The 23,469-nt window shown below is 38.3% G+C and overlaps 1 protein-coding gene across 1 annotated transcript in view; it reads right to left on the reverse strand.

Moving 5' to 3' along the window:
* Positions 1-23,469, reverse strand: part of LRCH1 (leucine rich repeats and calponin homology domain containing 1) — a 123,329-nt gene that overhangs the window by 56,078 nt on the left and 43,782 nt on the right. Inside the window, exon 2 of the mRNA XM_059824930.1 lies at positions 1,215-1,359. Within this exon, the coding sequence (XP_059680913.1) occupies positions 1,215-1,359 (145 nt within the window). The remainder of the gene's footprint in view (positions 1-1,214; positions 1,360-23,469) is intronic.

Below are 23,469 nucleotides of genomic sequence, written 5' to 3' on the forward strand. Positions count from 1 at the left end.
TCACTTAGTAAAACTTAAAAGATTTCCTTTCGTTTTGATTGTCTAATTTACTGTGATATGTGATATTAACTCTGTAACTATTCTGGACTATTCTGGGTTTGTAATGATTCACACAAATGCCATCACTACATTGAGTTCTAATTGAGTTTGTTCTAATTCCTAAATTGACTAAGATGTTTTACATAAACTTAGTAATTTCACACAGTCTTAATTTCTTTATGCATATCTAACAAACACTATTTCAAAATTTCAAGTCCTATTCTTTCCAGATATCAGGACACATTATTCTGTTTCAATTTTTAGAGCCAAAATTAGTGTTCCACAGTGGCCAAAACTGCAGTACAGTTAACAATACAGCAAGGCTTGAGAAACACACTCAGTGTTTACAAAACTGATGACCAAGCCTTCATACCTTGAATTTAAAAGCTCAAGAGCCACTTTGCCCCCTGCACAAACCTCATTCTCACAAAGAACAGGTTATTACATCTTCACAATTACAGTTTTTACATACTCAACTGCAAATAAACCTCCACACCTCGTCCCAACTGAGAAAGTGCTGACATTCCCTCTCTGAACAGTCAATGCGCATTCCCCTGCACTTTAACCAGTAGCAATTCTCTATACCAATTAGTATTCATGCACACTTCTCATGAAAAAGACACAAAGGTGACTAATTATTTGCCCCTTCCTCCTAAAAAGGCAGTAACTATACTTCTTGCATAACAAGAGGATACTAGGGATAAAGTATCACGCTTTTCCTCTCCATTCCCCATGACGGGCATGGTGGTGTTGGGTTAATGGTTGGACTTGATGATCTTATAGGTCTTTTCCAACCTTAATGATTCTGTGAAAAAAACATTAATCCTCTGTCTCTGTCCTTCCATCTTTTTAACTACAAAAAGCATGTCAAGCTTCACAAAATTTATCATCAGAAGAGAATTAAAAGAAACTGCTGTGATTAGCATTCGGAATTTGCTAGAAGAATAAACAAAAGAAAGAGATTAATATTACTTGCTCTTTCCTTAACTAGTTTTACATTTTGGTCTTTACAATGCCTTCATACAGAGCTGTATCTACAGGCAATGAGTTTTTGCACTACCGCTGCCAATAAAATTAAAAATGCAGTCAGTTGTTTCAGAAACACATAAAGTGCAGACAAAAAAAAGCTTTACACATTTGCAAATAAACAGAAAACGTGGCAAAGTTAAACTTACCTCAAATTTAAGTAAGTTAGCATTTGCAAGTTCACTATGGCATCTGGTATAATTTTAATACAATTGTGGTATAGATTTAGTGTTTCCAGTGACACAAAATGGCACAACTCCGTAGGAACCTCAGTTAATCTATTCTTGGATAAATCTGAGAAGAGAAAAAGAGAAGGTACATTTTTTGAACCACCAGAAATATATACTTTGAAAAGCTACGCTTCTTTATTAAAATAAATGAATAAATGCAATTCTACAGTGAGACAGGCAAATTAAGCCAATGTTTTTATTATGCAAAATAAAACTAGTGCTAACCTTTACAATCGTGAAATGGAACAGACTGTGTATAAAAGAGCAAACATTCAATTAAAATTTATTCGGTCTAATAAAAAGTAATTATTTGCAGGACTCAATATGCTGAGGAAATACTTGCAAACAGAACCAAGTACAGATTCCAAAGCTCATATAATATACCCAGAGATCTAGCTGATACACAACTAGACATCTGCAAATAATGATAGTGTTTAGAGAAAAACAAACAAGGATTATATCTTTCTTTCAAAAAAAAAAAGAAAATAAGTTCTTTGGGTAACACTTCAAACTGACCTGTATTTCCTAGATCTCAATCAATTATAAAAGAATGCTACCTGTAAAAAATGCTGAAGACCTTCAGGAATGGATGTGATATAAGTACATATATGACAAATGCAGGTTCCAAATACCCCAATTGAGTGCTTGTACCCACAGAACAAAAGCTTTTGATTTTTAACAGTTGTTCATTCTTTATTTCTCATTTTAAGCACACAGACACAAAGCAAAATCAGTAGGAAGAATTGCTACTGCGCTTTGTTCCTTAACTGCCACAGTATGAAAAATGAGGTATCATAATACTGATGTGAGCTCAAGTCACAAAATAGCGTTCAACAGCATTAATTGGGTTCAAAGAAATTTTTAAACAATGTTGCAGAACAAACATCTCTTATCAGAAACTGCACAAATGCCACCTACCCATACCATCAGACAGATAACCTGACCCGAAGAACTGTCACCTGTTTTAAGTGGAAGGAACAGAAATGTACTGGGCAAAAAGTGAGATGTCTGATGGGAAGGATACAAGGAAAAACGGAACTTGATGATCTCCTCACTTCTTCACTGCTGCTATTTTAAGCCTCCCCCTGATCCTTCAAAGCTTATTTCAGAGCTTACTTTAACTGCATAAAAGGAAAAGCAGCCAAAATATAGTAGATACCTTTCCAGAGAACTGATGATCTGAATCCTCTCTTTATGGCCACAAAGCAGTTTTTTGCTTTTGTGAACAAACAGGCAGAAGCCTGAAGATCTTTTTAACTTCCTTTGCAGTTCCAGACTCATCAGTTTTCTGCGCAGAGGCACAGCTTGAGTTCAAAACTATTGTCACTAGGAAGGTTTTATCATTTTTATTTTTGTTCCTGTCTCCTGCAATGCGAGCTGAAATTCAGTACATTATTCCCCTTGCCAGATTCCACTTTGCTTCACTTTGTTGCTTCCAACAAAAAGTTGGTTTCCCCATTCCATACTCTTATCAAGACAACCACAATGGCCTATAAGTGCAGTAACTGAGAGCAGCCCTGCTGACCCAAATGGCAGTATGGTTGAATTGAGCACCTCAACGAAAATTATTCACTTCTAAGTTACTATACAACAGCAATGGTTGAACTGCCCTGCTTTCTCTTACCAGGCTTTGATGGCAGTTAGATGCAGCATTACCTCAGCTTCTCCTTTCCTTCGCTTCTGCCATCAAACTAAAGCATTCCCTATTTAAGTGACTGTTATCACTGTTTCAAAGGGAGAGAAAGCTCTTCAACATTCCTCTGTTTCAGTGCTTCAATCCTCTGCTGTTTTCTATTTGTCATGAGAGTACTTGTTTACTAACACAGCATTCCAAAAAAATTACCACTGGTTCCCTCTCCTGCTGCCTTCCTAACTATGTTTATTATCAGATATTAACAGAGGACTGCCATGCTATAACTTTTTTGAATCATGCAAGGAGTCTTCATATTTTACAATTTGATTTCAAAGAAAACCTTCCCTTTTTTTAAATGACGCTTTTCTGCAGTGACATCACCACGTATATACTGCTCTTGTTTCCTCCTTTTAAAGGGGAAGGAGCAGCAAGATCAAGAGTGAATTGAACTTTAGGCCTAGGCTGAAAACAACCTGCATGACACTGGATGGTACACGGAGAGCGACCTCCCATCCTTCATCCGATCCGTCTCAAGTGATGCACAGATCAGAAACTGTGAACACAAAAATGTTACTTCTTCTCCAGCTACTAGAAGTGCAGCCTAGCACCTAAACTCCACCTTCATGCCTGTTCTCATTTACCTTCACATCAAATAAAAGGGACTGTTGCCACAACATTTGACTTACCCTTGAAAAATTCTAGTACCCCAAAAAAGTGGAACATGAACTAGATTGACCCTGCTCCTATTCAGACATTACTATGGCAGTAAAATGCTTTTTTAATTTTTTTTTTTTATTACTATCCTTTGTTCAAGGGCTTTAACTCCATTAATCTGAAGAAGGACAAAGCAAAAAGCCTGCAGATCGTAACAGACAAATTCCTTCCTGTCATCCTCAGGACTGTGGGTTATAGGACATGCTATGTACACAACAAAGGAAATTCAAGAATTAACTTGCAACAAAGGAAGTTAATTACTTGTTATTGCCTAGTTATCAAAGTTTAAGATAATTTCAACACTTATATCTATTGTTGCTTCCTAAATAATAAAACCCCAATTCTATTCACAGCATAAGGCAGAGGAATAAAAACTATACATTCCGTTTAATACCATTGTAACATTACTTAACAGAAAAAGCAGAAGTTTGCTACTCTAATTTACCATTAAGAAGTATCGTTAATACCAAATATGAAAGCCTTTGAGAAACAGAGTACTGGAATGGAATCTGACATACAGAATATGCTTGTCACATTTTTTAGCTAGTGGCAATAATTTTTGCCAAAACCAGACTTCCCTGATCAAATGGAAGCAAAATAAAATTTAAAAAAGACATGGTTTTTATTCAATCCTAGAATGAATGTGAGCCTCTGAACATGATGCAGCTGTGAAGAAAGCCTAGCAGCTTTCAGATGTCTCTGAAAATTCCATACAGAAAAGCACACATCTTCAGAAATGAAAAGTAAAACAGCCTGCATAACAACTTTATACTGTACCTTAAAAGAATATGTAAACATGTACAGAAACCTCTGAAATTTACATAATTATTTTGATATTACTTTATACGAAGGTACTTTTGCCTTAAATTACTGCATCTTACAATTAGTCTGTACGTATTTCAGGTTTACTCTGATAGTTAAGTTCTAGAACAAAATACATACAAGGGTTAAGCCTTAACAAAACTGCAGAACCTTTTAAACATTCTGAGAAAAACAGTACACCTGTATCTTTGTTTCTGTCACAATGCATAAACTCTCTGAAAAATATTTTGCAAAGGCTTTCTGAGGTTCATTATTTAGCGAAAAAGAAGAATACAGAAACTAAAATTTTAAACAACTTCTGAAAATATTTTTAAAATTCAGAAATAATTAGTTAGCAAACCTTTACTTACTATAATTTTTTAACTCTACAATTCCCAAATCACTAAGCTACACATCCCCCTTCCTTCATAAATTTGAAGAATAATGCTTCAGGGTAATTAAAAATAACAAAGTTGTTGTACAGCTTTTGGTACAGAAATGGAAATGAACAGAGGGATGGAATTTGCTGGTGTTTAAAGGAATTTTGATTAATTTGCTTATACTGTCTAACACAAAGCAGATCTAACAAATCTGTGATGGCAGAAGTACATTTCATGGTTGCCAAGACAGTATAGGTAGGTTTCACCTGAGGTGTCTATTTCCTGTAACATCCATTATGAAATAGGTGACACAAATATAAACAAATATGGGGGGGAGGCCATGCACTGGAGTGAGCTTTTTGTTTTATATGAAATACACCATTCATTATTTGTGACATCAAGATGTTTTCAAAGTACATCTGGCTTCACTTCATCTCTTCCTGCCAAGAACAAGTTTGTTAAAACTCCAAAATAAAGTAACAGAACACAAAAAAATAAGCAAGCCAGTTTAGAAAAATATTAGATGGAATCTTGATCTTTAAAAGAGTCAGCACAATTCTGGTGCAATGACATGGCTTTTGTATGAGAAATGTTACTATGTTGGAAGCTAGACAGGAACTACACAAAATAAGCACTTCCTTAGCTGGGAGTGAATAATAAAAAACAAAAACTTCAGGCTGGTAAATAAGCATTTAACAGAAGACTCCAAGCCTTTTTTGGTGACTCCCACACTGCACTGTCAGGGTCCCTGCTGCCATCAATCACACCAGTGCTAACTTACCCCACCCTCGGGCAAAACCTTTCAATCTCTGTAGCTCTGAATACGTCTACCACAATGAAGTACCACCACTGACTAGGACCTTTCTGACTTCACGCTTTACAGGCAGATTACCAACTGCCACTATACATATATATATGGTATAAAACACTGCCACTGCAGAAACCAAAATGGCATTGTCAAAATAACCAGAATAATACTAGAAGTCATATAGTTACATTTCTTCCAGTAAGGTTACCAGAGTGCTCCACTTTTCCTATCTTCCAGTTAGCAATACATGATTAAATACCAGTTATTAATACATTATTTAATAAAAATTGCAGACTATTCATGGGAGAGCTAAACAATTTCTGACCTAAAGGCTGAACAGCAATTCATTGAATAAATATGCACACGCATTACTACAAATCTTAGCCAAGAATTTTAATGAAAGTAGTATTATCAAAAAGCAGTGATTTTTAATTTTCAGTGTATAGAAAAATTCATTATAAATTTAGACTTCTAACACACAAACCTACAATAGACAAAAGTTGGAATTATGCAAGTAAGCATCCATCCATCCACCACTGAGCAGGAAATTTTTGAGAGAGAGAGAGAAAGATCTGAAACAGAAGAAATATCTGTATTTGATATGGAGTTTTGAAATCAAGAAATTGCAAGCTAAAAAAGTCACCCAAACAACTTTAACTCCAGCCCACTAAGTTCCTATTTTTGTACTCTTCAGGACTTACTGAATAAAAGACAGGAATTATTTTGAAGAATGTATTTGCATTTGTACTAAGATACCATTCAAGGTATTAAAATGAGATGTCTGAATTGGATTTGACAAAATTCAAGCAAATCACTGTAAGAGCCTAAAAAAATAGTAAGTTCACCCCTAATTTCATGGGAAAATTACGCAAATAAGAATGCTGGGAAATAGATAAAAAGTCTGTATATGACATGACACAACTATATGGAGCATTACCTTTTATACTGTACGTTACCCATATTTTTATTAGGCTTTAGGAAGCCTGTATTTCCATACTAGCTACCTGTATCTTCATTGATAACTGAAGCCACAAATTGATGGCACTGTATCTCAGACAACTTTTGAAATACCTACTTAAGTGCATTTTAGACCTCCAGCAACACTGTATTCCACCCATACTTGCCTCGGCAAAGAAGGCAAGTTATCTATTGTCACTGTAATTGTGCCTATCAGAAACAAATAGACAATGCTCTCTAGTGAAGCAATGGCTTCATTCTAGCTTTCCCCCCTAAATGGCAGGAAAATTCATTGTCCCATAGGCAAATGCTATAAATTAGTCATGAAAATACTGTAATACAACTATAAAATGCTATATATTTCTAAGACATGCCCTACAACTTGTCATTATCTAGCATAGCAGCATACCTTGTCTCAACTACTTGCCATCTCTATCTGCCAGTATGTGTCAATGAATAATGTCCTGGATGTACAGCCAGCTTTTACTGTAGTCAGCAACTTGTAAAATAGCGATGCTACATGAACAAAAAAAGAGGAAAACACCTCCACTGACTCTGGCGTCTAATGCATTCTGGTTTGTTCATGACAATTATGCCACAAAGAAGGCATGGCATTTCTTCACTAAGACATTTCTATTTAAGTTATTTAGCAGACAGAAGAACAAATAACAGAAGACCAAGAATGCTCAATACAGTAAAAACAATTCTGCTTCCATATAAGAAAAAATACATAGTGGTACATGGACTCAAGGTTTTCCATTCTGAAACTACAACTTGTAACACACTGAGAAAAAAGTAGCTCCAGTGCCGATTCCTGAGAAAGTCATCATTACTGATGCAATAACATGTAACAATAACATTTAGACACTGATTAACACCACTGTTAATGTCTAGATGTATGACTGCTGACTCAAAACACGTAGAAAGTGCAACTATCCCAGGCAATTGGACACAAAAATGTAGAGACATTGCAAAAAAAAAAAAAATTTTGAACAGATTATGAAGGGACTCTGCTGTTTCACATACTTTCTCAGCACTACTTTTTGGAGCACTGTCAGCACATTTTTCTTTTCCACCTGTCTCCCATTGTTAATTTAAGAATCAACATTGAAAATTTCCACCTCAAAGCCACAGACAAATGAAGATTACACTATAGGTGTAGCAAATTTCAGTTAACACTACTGATATACAACACAACACTGGTTTTGGTGTCACATAGTCAGAACAAACCCAATTTATTACTTGTCAAAGTAACAACTGTAACAGTAATCATACACATTCACCACAGTTATCAGAGGGGACCTAAATGGTGCTTTTAGAGGGAGAAAAAAAAATCATGACTGAAGGAAACCAACACTCGGAAAAAGCCTCTCAGAGTGTGGCAGAGGTGTCGCCACTAGAGGGGGTCCTGATCTCACAGACTTGGCCAACACGCTGTAACAGTGTTTCTCAACTGTTCCCTTCTTTTAGAGTCCACCCACAGCGTTTGAAAAGGACAGAAATAGGAAGGCACACCTTACAATCCCCCCCCGGCACTCCTATGAACCTATTGTCCACCACACTTTTCAAAATATGACAAATGAGACTACTCATTTGCCACCATTACTGCAGGAAACAAATTTATAAACTGATTTCTACTGAGGTCAAACCCTTAAAAAGAAAAAATCTATTCTGATAGTCACATTCTAACTGTTTTTCCCCAACCTTCCCTCAGAGGATGTAAGAATCTGAGGTATCCTTGAGCTCTCTGTAGTTATAGTAACATTTGGCCTATTTCAGCCAAAAGTGGCATAAATACATTTGGCAAAGACGCTGCTGACGAACTTTTTCCTCCCCAACGACCCTCATTGACCACTCTACTCTATTTCATCCACCACTCCATTATGGAATACATAGCTTGCTTTTCCACAGTGCCCTGTAACCTCCCAATAAAGCACAGCCAAGTGTAAGAAACATGCATCCTATGTTTCTTCTCAGGTAGTGCGCTAACTAGCCTGAAGCAACTGAACAGCATAAGCTACCTCTCCCAGACACCAAAACTTTGAGCAAACATCACTTCAGGGTCTTCTGCTTCCTCTGTGTGAAACAAGGGTGGGAGAAGAAGGGAGCAAAAGGGTAGCAGTAACAGTGAACTGAAGCATATTCTCATGATTAGCTCCGTGGCATGCTCCAATTCCAAAGAGACAAAGAAAATTTCTCTGCAAGAAACATGCTCAAAACAGTATCACGAGCATAGAAGAATAGAGAGGTTAATACAGCAATCTGCCTCGTTATTGCATCTGCCTTTAGGTGGCAAAATAAAACATTTAGATTTCTCCTTTACCTTCTATTTCTTCCTCTTTAGGACAACTGCTCAGGGTTAAGATTGGCAGAAAAAACAGTTCCTGAGGGGGCTCTGTTTACATACTGAAGATGAACCTGGTGTGGAAGTGCACCAGACTCCCTAAAAACATACTGTAAAACAAATGGATTCTTCCCGCAGACCTCTGTAGGTACGAAGAGATTTAGGACTGTGGTGGGTTGATTTTGGCTGGCCACCAGGTGCCCACCTGGCCGCTCTATCACTCCGCCTCCTTGGCAGGACAGGGGGAGAAAACACAATGAAAAAGCTCATGGGTGAAGATAAGGACAGGGAGATCACTCACCAATTATTGTCACAGGCAACACAGGTTCGACTTGGGGAAATTAATTTATTGCCAATTAATAACAGAGTAGGATAGTGAGAAATAATAACAAAACTAAACCCACCTTCCCCTCATCCCCCTTTTCCCAGGCTCAACTTCACTCATGACTCTCCTACTTCCTCCCCCAGCCCCCACCTCCCCCGTGGTGCAGGGGGATGGGGAATGGGAGTTGTGGTCAGTCCATAAACACTTTGTCTCTGCCACTCCTTCCTGCTCACAGTCCTCCCCTGCTCCAGCATGGGATCCCTCCCATGGGAGACAGTCCTTCATGAACTTCCCAGAGGATGCAGTTCTTCACAAACTGCTCCAGCATGGGTCCTCTCCACAGGGTATAGTCCTTCAGGAACGGACTGCTCCAGCGTGTCCTCCACAGGGTCACAGGTCCTACCAGAAAACCTGCTCCAACGTGGGCTCCTCTCCACAGGCCACAGTTCCTGCCAGGAGCCTGGTCAGTAGTGTGGGCTCTCCACGGGCTGCAGCTTCCTTCAGTGCACATCTGTCTGCTGCAGCGTGGTGTCCTCCATGGGCTGCAGGAGGACAACCTGCTTCACCATGGTCTTCTCCATAGGCTGCAGGGGAATCTGCTTCAGCACCTGGAGCACCTCCTCCTTCTCCTTCGTCACTAACCCTAGTGCCTGCAGGACTGTTTCCCTCACATTTTTTGCACTCCTTTCTCACACAGCTGGCACATGAGAAAGCATTTTTTACCTCTTGTTACCACAGAGGCATAACCAGCATTGCTGATGGGCTCAGCTTTGGCCAGCGGTGGGGCCGTCTTGGAGCCAGCTGGAACTGGCTCTGTCTGACATGGGGGCAGCTTCTGGTGTCTTCTTACGGAAGCCACCCCTGCAGCCCCCCGTTACCAAAATCTTGCCAGGTAAACCCAATACAGGCACTCAAACACTTGTATCATGAGGTGGAAAAAAGTACCAGACAGCAAACACCTTCCATCAGCCTTTAATAACATGTGGTATGAAACCCAGTTCATGGGCCACGAAGCATTCCTCCCTCTCCCACGCCTTCCGCACAAGTGGGAGGATACAAGTCATTAATTTTCACTCCTTAATAAACAACCAATCCTAAGAAGGCTCAATGGATTGTATCATTCCAGTATTGTACTAGTAAGCCCCAGCAGGACTTAAATATTCAGGTGTTTTCTCAAACACAGTAGCAGTAAGAAGAAATGTTTGTCCAACTCCAAAAACTTTTAAAACTCTTCTTCATAACTTTCAGCCTTTATAGTAGGTTGATGGTGAGCACTGGAGGAACAAGAACTGAAGTGTTCACATCATACACTACACAGCTGAACATCTTTACTGTATCAAACTATACTTCAGTCATCCGCCTTTACTGTTTACACTGGCACATAAAAGAAAATTTGATAGTGAACACACATCCTTATGAAAGCAGGACCTTCCCTGCCTCCTCTGTGGATACAAAACCTAAAAGTATACTTTGACATTAAAAAGTCCTCAGGATTAGCTTCAGCCACCACAGACACACTTTTATTATTAGCATGGAATGCTGTGAGATCAGGTAAGCTGTGGGCTATTAGGGGACTTCCAGGTACGTTAGAGACTTCTCACAGGACTAAGATTTGGATTATTAAATTCTTTTCTGAAAGAAGAATAGTGACCACAGCTTTCACCAAATTCAAAACAAAAGTTCAAAAAGGTGTAAATTGCATACAGGTGTATATAAACACACAGGCACACAACCTTACTTCAGTCAAGCAACTTACTTCCACCCATTGGAGAAGAGGGAAAGATGTGAAACAAAAACATGAATTACATTCTATCCCAAAGATGGTGGTGGATCCCTGCATGGACAGGCTCTAGTGTCTTCTGTTACAAATCTCTTGTTTCAGCCACAGAGATCCCCTGTCTTAAAGCTGTCTACTTTTGAAACCAACACCTTCCTCTTCCACGGGGGAATTCCACATGATGCACTCAAACAGCAGGATGTAACCTAGTGGTCTACAACTTTTTCCAGCCCACAGACAACACTACTAGGAGGAATAAGCGAATGCAATGTCAAGGTTTGTTTTTCACTTAATTCTTTATTTTAATGGCTTTTTTTTTCCCCCTCAGGCTGTGAAGAGAGGACACTATTTATGCTATGCATTATCTACCTCAGTGACCTGCTCAAAGAGGAGTTACCTCACATTTAACATCTGGTAGAAGTAGCACATAAACCAGTTTCTGTGAAGTAGCTCACTTGCCTGCACTCTGAAGGTGATTATTTTTCACACCTGACAGACTAAAAGACTAGATTTGTTTATTTTTAATTCATTTTTATATATGAACCGTCTCACATTCTGTAAGAAAATTTGCTATGAACAGGGAAATGAACAAAAGTTATTTGATCTTTGGGTATATCAAAGCCATGTGCGCAAAGACATGAAAAAGCTACCTGATGCTAATTTACAATGACATGGAAAGCAGAGTATTACTCATCTAATCACTTCCCTTTCTGTCTGCCCATCTCCCACAGATGCCAGGGTTAATCTACCTTATCTACATTATTCATGTACTTCTCCCACAAGTGTTCTCCAAGTCAGCACAACGTAATTCTAACAGTTTATCAACACAAATCTGTTTTGTACAATATAAGCTGACTTATACTATTGAGCATATCTTTAAACAATGAACTAATTATATGACTATTACACAGGAGGTACGATATTTGAAAGAAATGGTTAAGAAATACTTCAGACTTCTGAACAAAACAGGAATCCGTGAAAACATTACCAGAAACTGAGGTACCAAGAAAGAAAATCCTGGAACAAACCAATAAATTAAATTGTAATAAATAACCAAAAATTGGATGGCTATTCCTAGATATTCAAAAAAGAAAAAAAGAAATAATAGAAATAATTCCCTGAATTGGAAGCAAAATAAGCACAGTATATACTGTCCCTATCCTTAAAAACCCAAACAAACAAAAAACACCTAGCTGGAACCACTAGAACTATAGACCGGTAAATTTTGTACCAAGATCTCTAACCTATCTAACTGTTCCCATGGCTCTTTTTTAAGTTTAAAACAATGTTTCTCAACCTTCTCATTTTTCCAGTGCCAGATCCTGCACTTCAGTCACCACAACCCCATGCAGAAACCACCTTACACTTGCCATAATACTCGCTGGGGGACACAGGTGGGAACAAGCCAGCAGACATTGATGGCACTTGTGGGTCAGTCTGCAACCACAGGTAAACATCAGTGCTACTGGTATGTAACAACTGCATGGGAATGTGCATTTTGAAGGGGCAAAAGAATGTTTCCTTCTGGTTTATTTCCCTTATATTGGTTTGGGGTTTTTTTTTTGAGGAGGGGGCACAGTCTTTTCAAATGCACAAAGTGACTAATGCTCACCTATATAGCCTACTGAGCCTGGCCTGCAATTCCTGCTTCTGGTGCAGATTCATTTCTACTTCCTTATTTATTTTCTTTTCAAACTACCTTTTCAGGAGGTCTAATTTCCATCTTGCATACCAAGTATTACAGTGATATTCTTCTATAAGAATCACTTTGGACTGAGTTCTTTTTCTGAAGGCGTTCTGTTCCGCTTTTATGTATACCTTACCTTGCATCTTCCTCTTCGCTTGATGGCTAACGTGTTCTCAATATGGTAACAATGAGTCAGCAAAAGACACAGAACAGGTTGCATATAAAGCAGGAAAGGGACAGGAAAGTGTTAATTCACTAAGCCTTCCCCCTCAATAACTAAAACAAAATGTAAAGAACTACCTACTCTGAGGTCTAATCCTGAAGAGGCTACAACAGCTAGTTTATTCAGGCCCAAATGAGACACCTACAGGTAGATAATAAGGAGACCTGTGAAAAGCAGATGGACAGCATTATTCCCCTTTATCATAGCCTGATGGGTAGAAGGAAAGCATAAGCCAGACCTATTAGATCTTAGATTTAAGAAGTCTAGTAACTGCAGTGTAAAATACTGGTATATTTTTAAAAAAATTCTTACTCAATCTGCTTTCTTCCTGATGATAAAATTCAATAGTGCTGTAATGAAGCAGTTGGGGTTAAATTACCCTTGTCAGAAGAAAAAAAGTCTTTGCTGCACAAGCTGTCAGTGACAAATAACAGTTTGATACACATGCTGCTGCAATCCAGGTCAGGTTTTGTGAAAAGAGGAATCAAGCTAAAAGCTTCAGGACTAGAACTTGGGAGATTCGGGGAATACACCTTCAATTGTGGCAGCAGAAAGTGCAAAAGATTTTATAATGTACTTAACTTCTTGGCTTGGTCTGTTTATCCAGTGTATACATTTTAAAATCTCTTAGATGAACTGCTCATTTTCAGTTTTCCACAAATGGGGGTGCTGAACCTTGTCGTTCACGATGCTGAACCTGCTAACCTTTTACTACCACCATCAGTGGCTTAGCTTCCACTGATACCGTGAACTCCAAGTCGGCAGTGTCAAGGTAATTCAATTTTTGAAGTCATTAATGCATTGCAAAACTCACTTCAGTAACTGATACTTTTAACTGTACCTCCTAAGCATTCTGACTCAGCAACTTATATTTTTTAACTGTACCTTCAACAAGTTCATTGATATACAAGTAGCTAAAGTGATTTAGCCCATTCTGTCACCTTTCAGACAATATTAAAACTATTCCTATCAGGACTTTAACTCTTACCAAACGCATTCCCATGACTCAGTATTTGAGTATCAAGTACTTTAGTCCTGCCCAGTAAGTAGAGGTTGTACCTAATGAGAGAACTGTGGTTTTAACTGAAAAATTGCATGACATTCTGCTCAGATTACAATTTCTTTTCTGCGTAAGAACAGCAACAGTCTTGCATTTTTATCTAACTCACTCCCAATTCAGGCTCTTTTTACTCATAAAAAAAAAATATGCCCAAGAGTTCACAAGAACCTCTAAAATTTTCATTTGACTTCTTATAAAACTGGGTACGCTTTGTGACTGATGCATATACTTCTCAGCTTTCACTCCTTCTCTCTCTACCCCTGCCTTTTCAAAAATTTGCATAGGAAATTTATTCTTTTGGGAAGAACTCGGAAGCACAGAATCACTAAGCTTGGAAAAGATCATCAAGTCCAACCATCAACTAACACCACCATGCCCATTAAACCATGTCCCACAATGCGTCATCCACACGTTCCTTGAACACCTCCAGTGATGGTGACTCCACCACCTCCCTGGGCAGCTTATTCCAGTGCCTCACCACTCTCTCAGTAAAGAAATTTTACTAATACCCAGTCTAAACCACCCCCGGTGCAACTTGAGGCCATTTCCTCTTGTCCTGTCGCTCGTCACTTGGGAGAAGAGACCAACACCCAACTCTCTGCAACCCCCTTTCAGGTAGTTGTAGAGAGCGATGAGGTCTCCCCTCAGCCTCCTCTTCTCCAGACTAAACAACCCCAGTTCCCTCAGCCGCTCCTCATAAGACTTGTGCTCCAGACCCCTCACCAGCTTCGTCGCCCTTCTCTGGACACGCTCCAGCACCTCAATGTCCTTCTTGTAGTGAGGGGCCCAAAAAACATGGAACGCTTCATGAATTTGCATGTCATCCTTCGAAAGAGATACACTAGCAAATATACAATTATAAATACATTTTACTTCTTAAAAAAAGGCTCTGATTATCCAGAAATTATGAATCATTTCAACCAGCAATTCTCTTCTCTGAAGAGATGGCATTACCACATACCCCCATGTGTTTCCTATGCTCACTTAATGAAAGTCTCATCTCCAAAGTTTGTTTATTCAAGATTGACACAGATAGCAGAAAATCAACTCTAACACAAAAAGCTTCTAATGTGGCTTGTGCCGAGCCCTCTGCCAGCACACCTGCAGATATACTGAAAGTGTTATTCAAAAGACATTATCACAAAGTTACATACACTGTGCAAGATACTACACAACTGTTGTTCTATAAATTATCAGTTGATCTGTTTTCTGTATACAAGAGTATTTGATTTCACAGAAAACTGATTTTAACCATTGACTGTGAACAGAAATACCTATTACATACCATGCTCTTCTAATAAATGGAAAAGTTTAAAAAGGTTGGTAAAGCTTTGTTGAAAGGTTAGTTATGCTTTTAAATCAAGCATCTCAAGATTTTAAAATGCGAGAATGCCAGCAAGCTCAACATACATTCTATCAAGGTCTGCTGTATCGTCTGAAGTCTTTTGCCAGAAACATTTGTAGATAATGAATTCTCCTATAGCTCTCTCCAGCGCCTTACAAGCAATAGGCTTTTTTCTTATTCTGCAGCCCACTTTCTATAAACTGTTCACATGAATATGTAAGGCTAAGGACCAAGATTGTCCTTTTAATAGTTCCTCCCCCCATCTTTTTTCCTGTGATATATTCGTGAGAACAGTATCTTCTCCCAGTCATTCTTCTGCAAGACTAATGAACACACTAGATTCTTCCAGTTTCCTCTTGTTACAGTTTTCCTGACCATCCAAGTAGACCTTTTATGCACCTGTTTCAGTCTCAAGTCATCTTCCTTGAACACGAATGGGACATAATCCTCTGTAGGAAGATTACATTACACCATTGCCATGTGTAACATCATTAAGAATTTCTAGTCCCTACTGAAATACATTTTCTGATACAGTCTCAGGACAAAATCAGATGTTTAAGATTTGTCATATTGGCAGCTTGTGACCATCTTTGCAAGTGTCATATCCAGGTTTTCTTCCTTTACTAATTACAACTGATGAACTCATGACTTACAGCAGACACTTAGCATACTGACTTTTTAAATTTTCAGCTGCCTTTCTTCTCTACCATTCTTCATAGAGCAATGAATGTTTCCAACACTAAATATACCATGATTGTTGTCATAAGTCTGTGTTCTCACCACAAAGAAATAAGAGTGCTTAAGAAACACAACACTGGGTGAAAAAAACCTGACACTAGAAAATACTTTGTTTCTATAACAAAGTTTCCTGTCTCGGAAATAAATTACCTACTTCAGTTGAAATTAAAGAAGAAATTAGAAAAAACAGCAATAACCACAAAAAAAAGACAAGTTTTTGCTCACAAACAAAACAGCAATTTCTATTACGGGTTCATAACAGTAAACTATTATGCAAGCTTAAGCGTATCTAGCATTACAACTCTCAATTGTAATTCCAAAGGTAAAAGCTATGATGCTTTAGTAAATTAAGCCAATATCCAGACCACCTTTACCAATGGATTATTTGGAAACATATGCTTATTGCCATTTGTTACCAAGTTTTTCCAGGTCTGCTTTTGTCAAGTGTCTGAAGAGAATCCTGCCCACACCCTTCCCGAGTTCCCCAGGGCTCAGTTTTAGGGCCAGTCTTGTTTAATATATTTATCTGTGATCTGGATGAGGGGATTGAGTGCTCCCTCAGTAAATTCGCAGACGACACCAAGTTGGGCGGGAGCGTTGATCTGCTTGAGGGTAGGAATGGTCAACAGAGAGATCTGGACAGGCTGGATGAATGAGCTGAAGCCACCTGCATGAGGTTTAATAAGGCCAAGTGCCAGATCCTGCACTTCAGTCACAACAACCCCATGCAACGCTACAGGCTTGGGTAAGAGTGGCTGGAAAGCTGCCCTGCAGAAAAGGACCTGCGGGTGTTGATTGACAGCCGGCTGAATATGAGCCAGCAGTGTGCCCAGGTGGCCAAGAAGGCCAACGGCATCCTGGTCTGTATCAGAAATAGTGTGGCCAGCAAGAGTAGGGAGGTGATCATGCCCCTGTACTCGGTGCTGGTGAGGCCACACCTCAAATTCTGTGTTCAGTTTTGGGCCCCTCACTACAAGAAAGACATAGAGGTGCTGGAGCGCGTCCAGAGAAGGGTGACGAAGCTGGTGAGGGGTCTGGAGCACAAGTCTTATGAGGAGCGGCTGAGGGAGCTGGGGTTGTTCAGCCTGGAGAAGAGGAGGCTGAGGGGAGACCTTATCGCTCTCTACAATTACCTGAAAGGAGGTTGCAGAGAGTTGGGTGTTGGTCTCTTCTCCCAAGTGACTGGTGACAGGACAAGAGGAAATGGCCTCAAGTTGTGCCAGGGGAGGTTTAGATTAGATATTAGGAATAATTTCTTTACTGAGAGAGTGGTGAAGCATTGGAACAGGCTGCCCAGGGAGGTGGTGGAGTCACCATCACTGGAGGAGTTCAAAAAATGTGTCGACATGGCACTGCAGGACATGGTTTAGTGGGCATGGTGGTGTTGGGTTAATGGTTGGACTTGATGATCTTACAGGTGCTTTCCAACCTTAATGATTATGTGATTCAGTGACTCCTTCCCACTAATACATCAGTCATACCTTGAGCATGAACACAAAACCAGTTCTTTACATTTTCCACTAGCAAAGCTCTTTTTAGAGGTTAAATAAACCTCTAAAAAAAAGACCTTATTTAGGCTTATTTTAAGGTTTATTTTAGAGGTTAAAAAAACCTCTAAAAAGAGGTTTTATTTAAACAAACCTCTTTTACACCATAAAAACTCTTGAACCAAGTATGGACAGTTTAAACTTATTTTAATAAAGTATGTAGGCACTACACTTGTGGGACAATCTTCTGATGCATTTGTCAACAACTCCCAGTCAGTGTCAACACCTCAGAGAGGTACGTACTAGCATTTCCGTTCATGTTGCATCTTTCCCAATGCAACAGAATCCATGCAAACAACCTCAACAACTTCCATCAGAGAAGACTCATTTGTTATCCCACTGTTTGTTTTTTACTGAGAAGAAAAAACGCTGCAAGGAGGCAAGGTAAGGCAAGTCTGGACATTGTAGTCAAGTTCCAAGCACATTTTTTATTAATTTTATACATATATATATATAAATATATACTGGATTTATATGCAAATATTTTTGAAAAAGAGGAACAAATACTAGCATGCACAGAGGAAGAAGGGAACTTAGCCTTTCCTTCAGACATAGTAAGTGTAGCCTCTTTAGAGACTGCAGCATAGAAACTAGGCAATGTGGGCAACCTAGCGATTCACTGAACGTACTGGCTGTCAAAGAGGACATCAGTAGGAGCAGAAAAAGGTTTACACCGACCTGACCAGCATCCCCTTCATCATGCAACTGCTGGGCTTGTTGCAGGACACAGCGCATTTTAACAAAAAATACAGTGAAGTCCTGCTGCAATTCATGTTTGCATATGTTAAAGACACAAAGTAGGAAGAGGGAATAACAGCACTCAATGAGAGGTGGAAAACCTCTATTTGCTTAGCTTCAGTGAATAAATGATCTTCAGCAGCACGTAGGACACAACACTTAAAAAGATTTCAGGGCCATGGATCAAGGAACGACTCAATTGAGTTATTAAAGATCTGTGAGGTCACTGCCTTTGACAGACAGGAAGGGAACACAGAGTCGGGGTTCTGCTGCTTTTCCTTCAGCAGGAGAATGTTCAATGCAGCCAGTACTCACCAACTCAATTGTCTTTGTTTTTCCAAGGACATAAAACATAGTTTCACTTTTTCATTTGAAAAAATTGGAAAAAAGCCTCAGATACAGTAACAGAGCAGCAGCATTTTCTCCACTGAATTCAGTTCTACTTCAGATGTGCAATGCATACAGACTACTTTCTTCCATTTCAGTAGGTTTTTTAAGAGTGTATCCTGCTATAGTATTTCATTCTACTAATAGTGAAGGGAAAAAACGCAAAGTCACCACCACCCATTTTTCAGGTTTTGAATGCTGGAAGACTATGTCTTAAAGCTGAAAGTACTATTTTCTTCTCATGGATTAGTAATATGGTGGCCTAGGATCACAGTGTAAACTGCATCTGTTTTAGGGGAAACTTAAACAAATGAAGATTACAACATACAGATATGTTTTACTAAAAACAGAACTCCTACAAATAAGTCTGCATTGTTTTAAATAGCTATAAAAAGGTTGGTCTAAAGTGGGTTTTTTTAATCATTTTAATTATTATACTTTTTCTACAGTAGACATTACCACTAAATGCACTCAAACTGCTTTGGTTTTCTTTAAAAGAAAGTAAATTTCAAGTCAGATATTACATGACTGTTACAAGAACAGTTCTTCACTGACTGGAACAAGAAAATAGTGGGGAGGAAATCTCAATCCTTGCATATGCTATGCTTATAAACAAACATAGGTAAAAAAACCCTCTCAAAAGAACCAGTGTCACTAACATACGAACTCTTTAGACTATAATATTCTAAGTATCATTATTACACATGTAATACTATATGTAAGTGATCACATGAAAACAAATTTCCTTAAGCACAGAAATAATTACTAGAAGTCTCTGTTAATATATATTTCATTTCTTTTGGCATATGAACATAAAGCAACTGATAAAAAGCATATCACTGAATTCCCTCAAGCTGCTTCTGGTTGTAGACAAGGGAATTTATTGCCAGCAGGAGCAGTCTACGTTTTTTAAATTGTTTCTGCATTCTCTGTATACAGATTGTCAAATTATTTGCATGTGGTACACTCATGTCATTTCCAGCTGCTCTTTGGTCCTTACTGTTTTGCACCAACATATAACAACTTTCAGTATAGCTTATTGAAACATGGCCTCTGAGCAACAGTATCTTCCAAAACTACAGCTAAACATGCAAACCCTCTCTCTTAGTCATTAAAAGGTGTAACAAATAAGAAATATAGCCTTTCTTTGACAGCCAAAGCATGCAACAGTAGCTTTCATTCACTGTTCTTCAGCAGCTTTCACAGTCTCATTCTGACAGGATAAAAGTCTCTTTTGAGCCTTTAAGTTCACTTAAAACTAATTAAGCAGTACTCTGAAGTGCCTTTTAAGATTTCTACAAGTCCTTCATATATTGTAAGCAAGTCATATACTGATTTTAAAAATTTGTAACTGATAAACCATCTCCAATACCTACAGTTTCTATGCATAAGACTCTGCACTACAAAGGCAGCTGGTGAAAGTTTGTCAGATCCCTTCAAAATTTATTTCCAGACTTTAATATAAACTATTTAGGTGTTTCTAGAAGCTTTCCAGTCTTAAGTACTTCCAAGAAAATCCAGCTGAACAAGCAACTATACCCTTTGCTTTCACACGGATTTCCAGCACTGACTTTGCAACATGACTAATCTTGCACTGAATTGTGAAAACGGTGTTCAAGTAACTTGTATACTGATTATAAATCAAAACCAGAAATTTTCAGTGTCCTAGGTTTAGTGAACTATAAAGTTCCCTAACTCCACTGCAATGCTCAGTGAACTGTAAAGTTCACTAAAAAGTTAACCAAATCACTATCTGGGTAATATGAACATGAAAAGGATCACACAGATTGACAGGTAATCGATGGAGTACTCAGATTATGAGTTCCATCAAAAACTTGTGAAACGAGGGGAAAAATATTCCTGATTTTAGACTGGGCTCTAAATTATTATCCTTTTTGCATGATATGGATAAGGTGGTGATTATCCTCTTTACAGGACATGGATGAGGTAAAAAACATTCTAATCAGGAATCTAGAATACTTCGCACAAGTCAGAAAGTGCTGTGACTTCACACTGTCTTTCAGAATTAAAAAAGGTTTCTTCTCAAATTCAGTTATACTGTCCACAGCATCTGCTCATCCAAATTTCTACACAAATCTACTCCAGTTTGCTTTGGCTAGATTCCTTGGCTGCACCCTCTTGACCAAGGTTATGCAACCCCTAGTACCATCCCCGCCATAACTTCCCAAATACGCCAAGCCAGAGGCTTTTGTTCCCCAGGTTTTCCTACCAGTCACCCGAATTGTTATTAATACAGTGAATTAATTCCATCTGAAATTTTTCACAATGAGAACAATCAGCTACTGGAATCTCCCCAGGCAAGTGGTGGATTCCTCAACATTGGACACTTATAAGATTCAGCTGGACAGGGTACTAGGCCATCTTTTCCAGACTGTGCTTTTGCCAAGAAAGGTTGGATCAGATGATCCTTGAGGTCCCTTCCAACCTAGTATTCTATGATTCTATGAATTCCCGTACAACTTTTGGCTTACTTTCTACTGAGAGAGAATCATCCATCTTATCAGAAATGAAAATAGTATTTTAAAATTTTGCTTTACTGAATTCAAAAGTTAGAAGAATTATTTATTTTTTAAGTTCTTAATGGGAATTTTAGACATGTGCATTAACTAAAAAAAACCCAAACAAATGACTGAAGTAGTTTGGGAAGGCCAAGGAATGGTAAACATTAACGTATCCTGTTCAAGCCCAATGTGTAGGGCTCACAGGATTTATTTTTCATACTTACTTTGTAATTTGGTCTGGAACTCTGATATCCCTCCCCCATGCAGGGACACACATGCTAGGGCAAGAGGTCAAGGAACTTTCATTCCACTCTTGGTCTAAGCAAAATCTGCATTTGGATATATATGTGACTGCAGATTACAGCACTCCATTTTCTGTTTCATACCAGCACTGTACTGACTGATTCCTCTCCAGGACAGTTTTCTAACTCACCAGCGATTACCCAAACATTTTCAATAGAGCAACATGGGCCATTAATATTTTCTTAGAAGACTGCAAACTAATTTAAGTCTGAAGACCACAGAAGTTGCCTAAAATATATAAAAAAAAAATTATTTCAGCCTGTTTTCTTCCACCTTTTATCAGTAAAAATAAAACTTCACAAACGTGCTATTTTATGGCTCCAGGAACAGCTAAATCATATGCAGACGAAAGTGACTGCCCATATAAACACAATGTACGAAGTTCAGAAGGAGTTTAAATGCCTTCACTTTAGATCACAATCAGTAGCTGATACAGAAGAATGAAAACAAGACTGTTGTGATACATAGTTTTCAACTATAAAACTTCTGAACTTCTTGTGCAAGTCTATTCAAAGTGGTGAGTTTATAAGGGAAAAATGTTAACTGTGCTATTATTAGTAATATTGTAAATACATTTATTCACAGACAATTGAACTGTCTCAGCTGTTGCTTTGAATGCTTACACATATAACCTATGACAAACACTTATGGCAAATCAACAACTCAAGAGAATTAAAGAAGATAGAAGTTCAAGGCACTGCTTAAATTCAGTACAGACAAAGTAATAAAACAACAACAAAAAAGATACCTGGAACTTAATAACATGCAAGAGAAGTTTAGCTTTCCTTTTATAACATTGTTTCCACAGTACTGCAAGATCATTTAGTAAAGTGTACCATGTATATCCAAAATATACTGCTTTTTACTCTACACCAAATGAACAACTTCATAACTAAAAACTGTAATGTACTATTTATTCCCTATAGAAAACAATCTTTAGCGTCCCTACCCTTGCTGGCAGGAGGTGTGAAATTGTTTAGACAAAGTACCTATTACAGCTGAGCCCAGCAGAACACATTCAAACTATACTGGCATCAAATGTGCCAAACGATCTGAACAGCTTTAACTGAGAGTGCCAAAAAGAATGTTTGAGTTATCATATTGTCTATGTAAACTGAAACTTTACTTACACAGTCCTGAAATTGAAAATAATACCACAGAAATCTAATACAAATTGTTCTACAGAGGTTTAAGAATCTAAATTAAGAAATAAAACAAACTCAAAAAACATTATGAGTAGAAACTGCACATAATATAGCTTTTTCTTATCATTCCAGCCCAGTCTCATCTTATAATTGGAAAGTTCTCACCTACATCATTTCCAGCAATGTTTTTTACCACTATATTAAAAGGAGTTCATTTATCCATCATGAATTTAATTCCAAAACAGTGAAAAGTTAGGACTGCCTCAACATTCCCCTAATTTGAAATCATTCAAACTGGTAAGAGGATTTTATGCGTGCATGCATGCAAGTCAATAAAAGAGCAGATCACTAGGCCTTCGGTTTTATTCCTCTGGAACTACAAGATGAAAAAAGGGCATTAGCTGAATGAGAAGAAGGTAGGATAAAGTTATCAGGGTCAGATCGAAGAGCTTTTAGAAGCTTTTATTTTTCTAAAAGAGCTCAGCTTTTAATGTTTATTTTGCAAGCTGTAAAGAAATTCTACGCTGATCAAAGGGAGAACTTAAGAGCAGCTGTTCAACTGTACATATATATATATCTCTATACTCTTGGTAAGTCAATAATGCTGTTTGCATTCTTTAACTCAAATAGTGGCCTGCAAGATCATAACCTAGTTAAGCATTACAACTACACAGTTGATAATACTACACTGCTCATGGCTGTAAAGACAAAGGTCAATGTAAGTGTTGTCAAACAACATT

Source organism: Gavia stellata, chromosome 1 (genome assembly GCF_030936135.1).
Source record: "Gavia stellata isolate bGavSte3 chromosome 1, bGavSte3.hap2, whole genome shotgun sequence".
Classification (NCBI taxonomy): domain Eukaryota; kingdom Metazoa; phylum Chordata; class Aves; order Gaviiformes; family Gaviidae; genus Gavia; species Gavia stellata.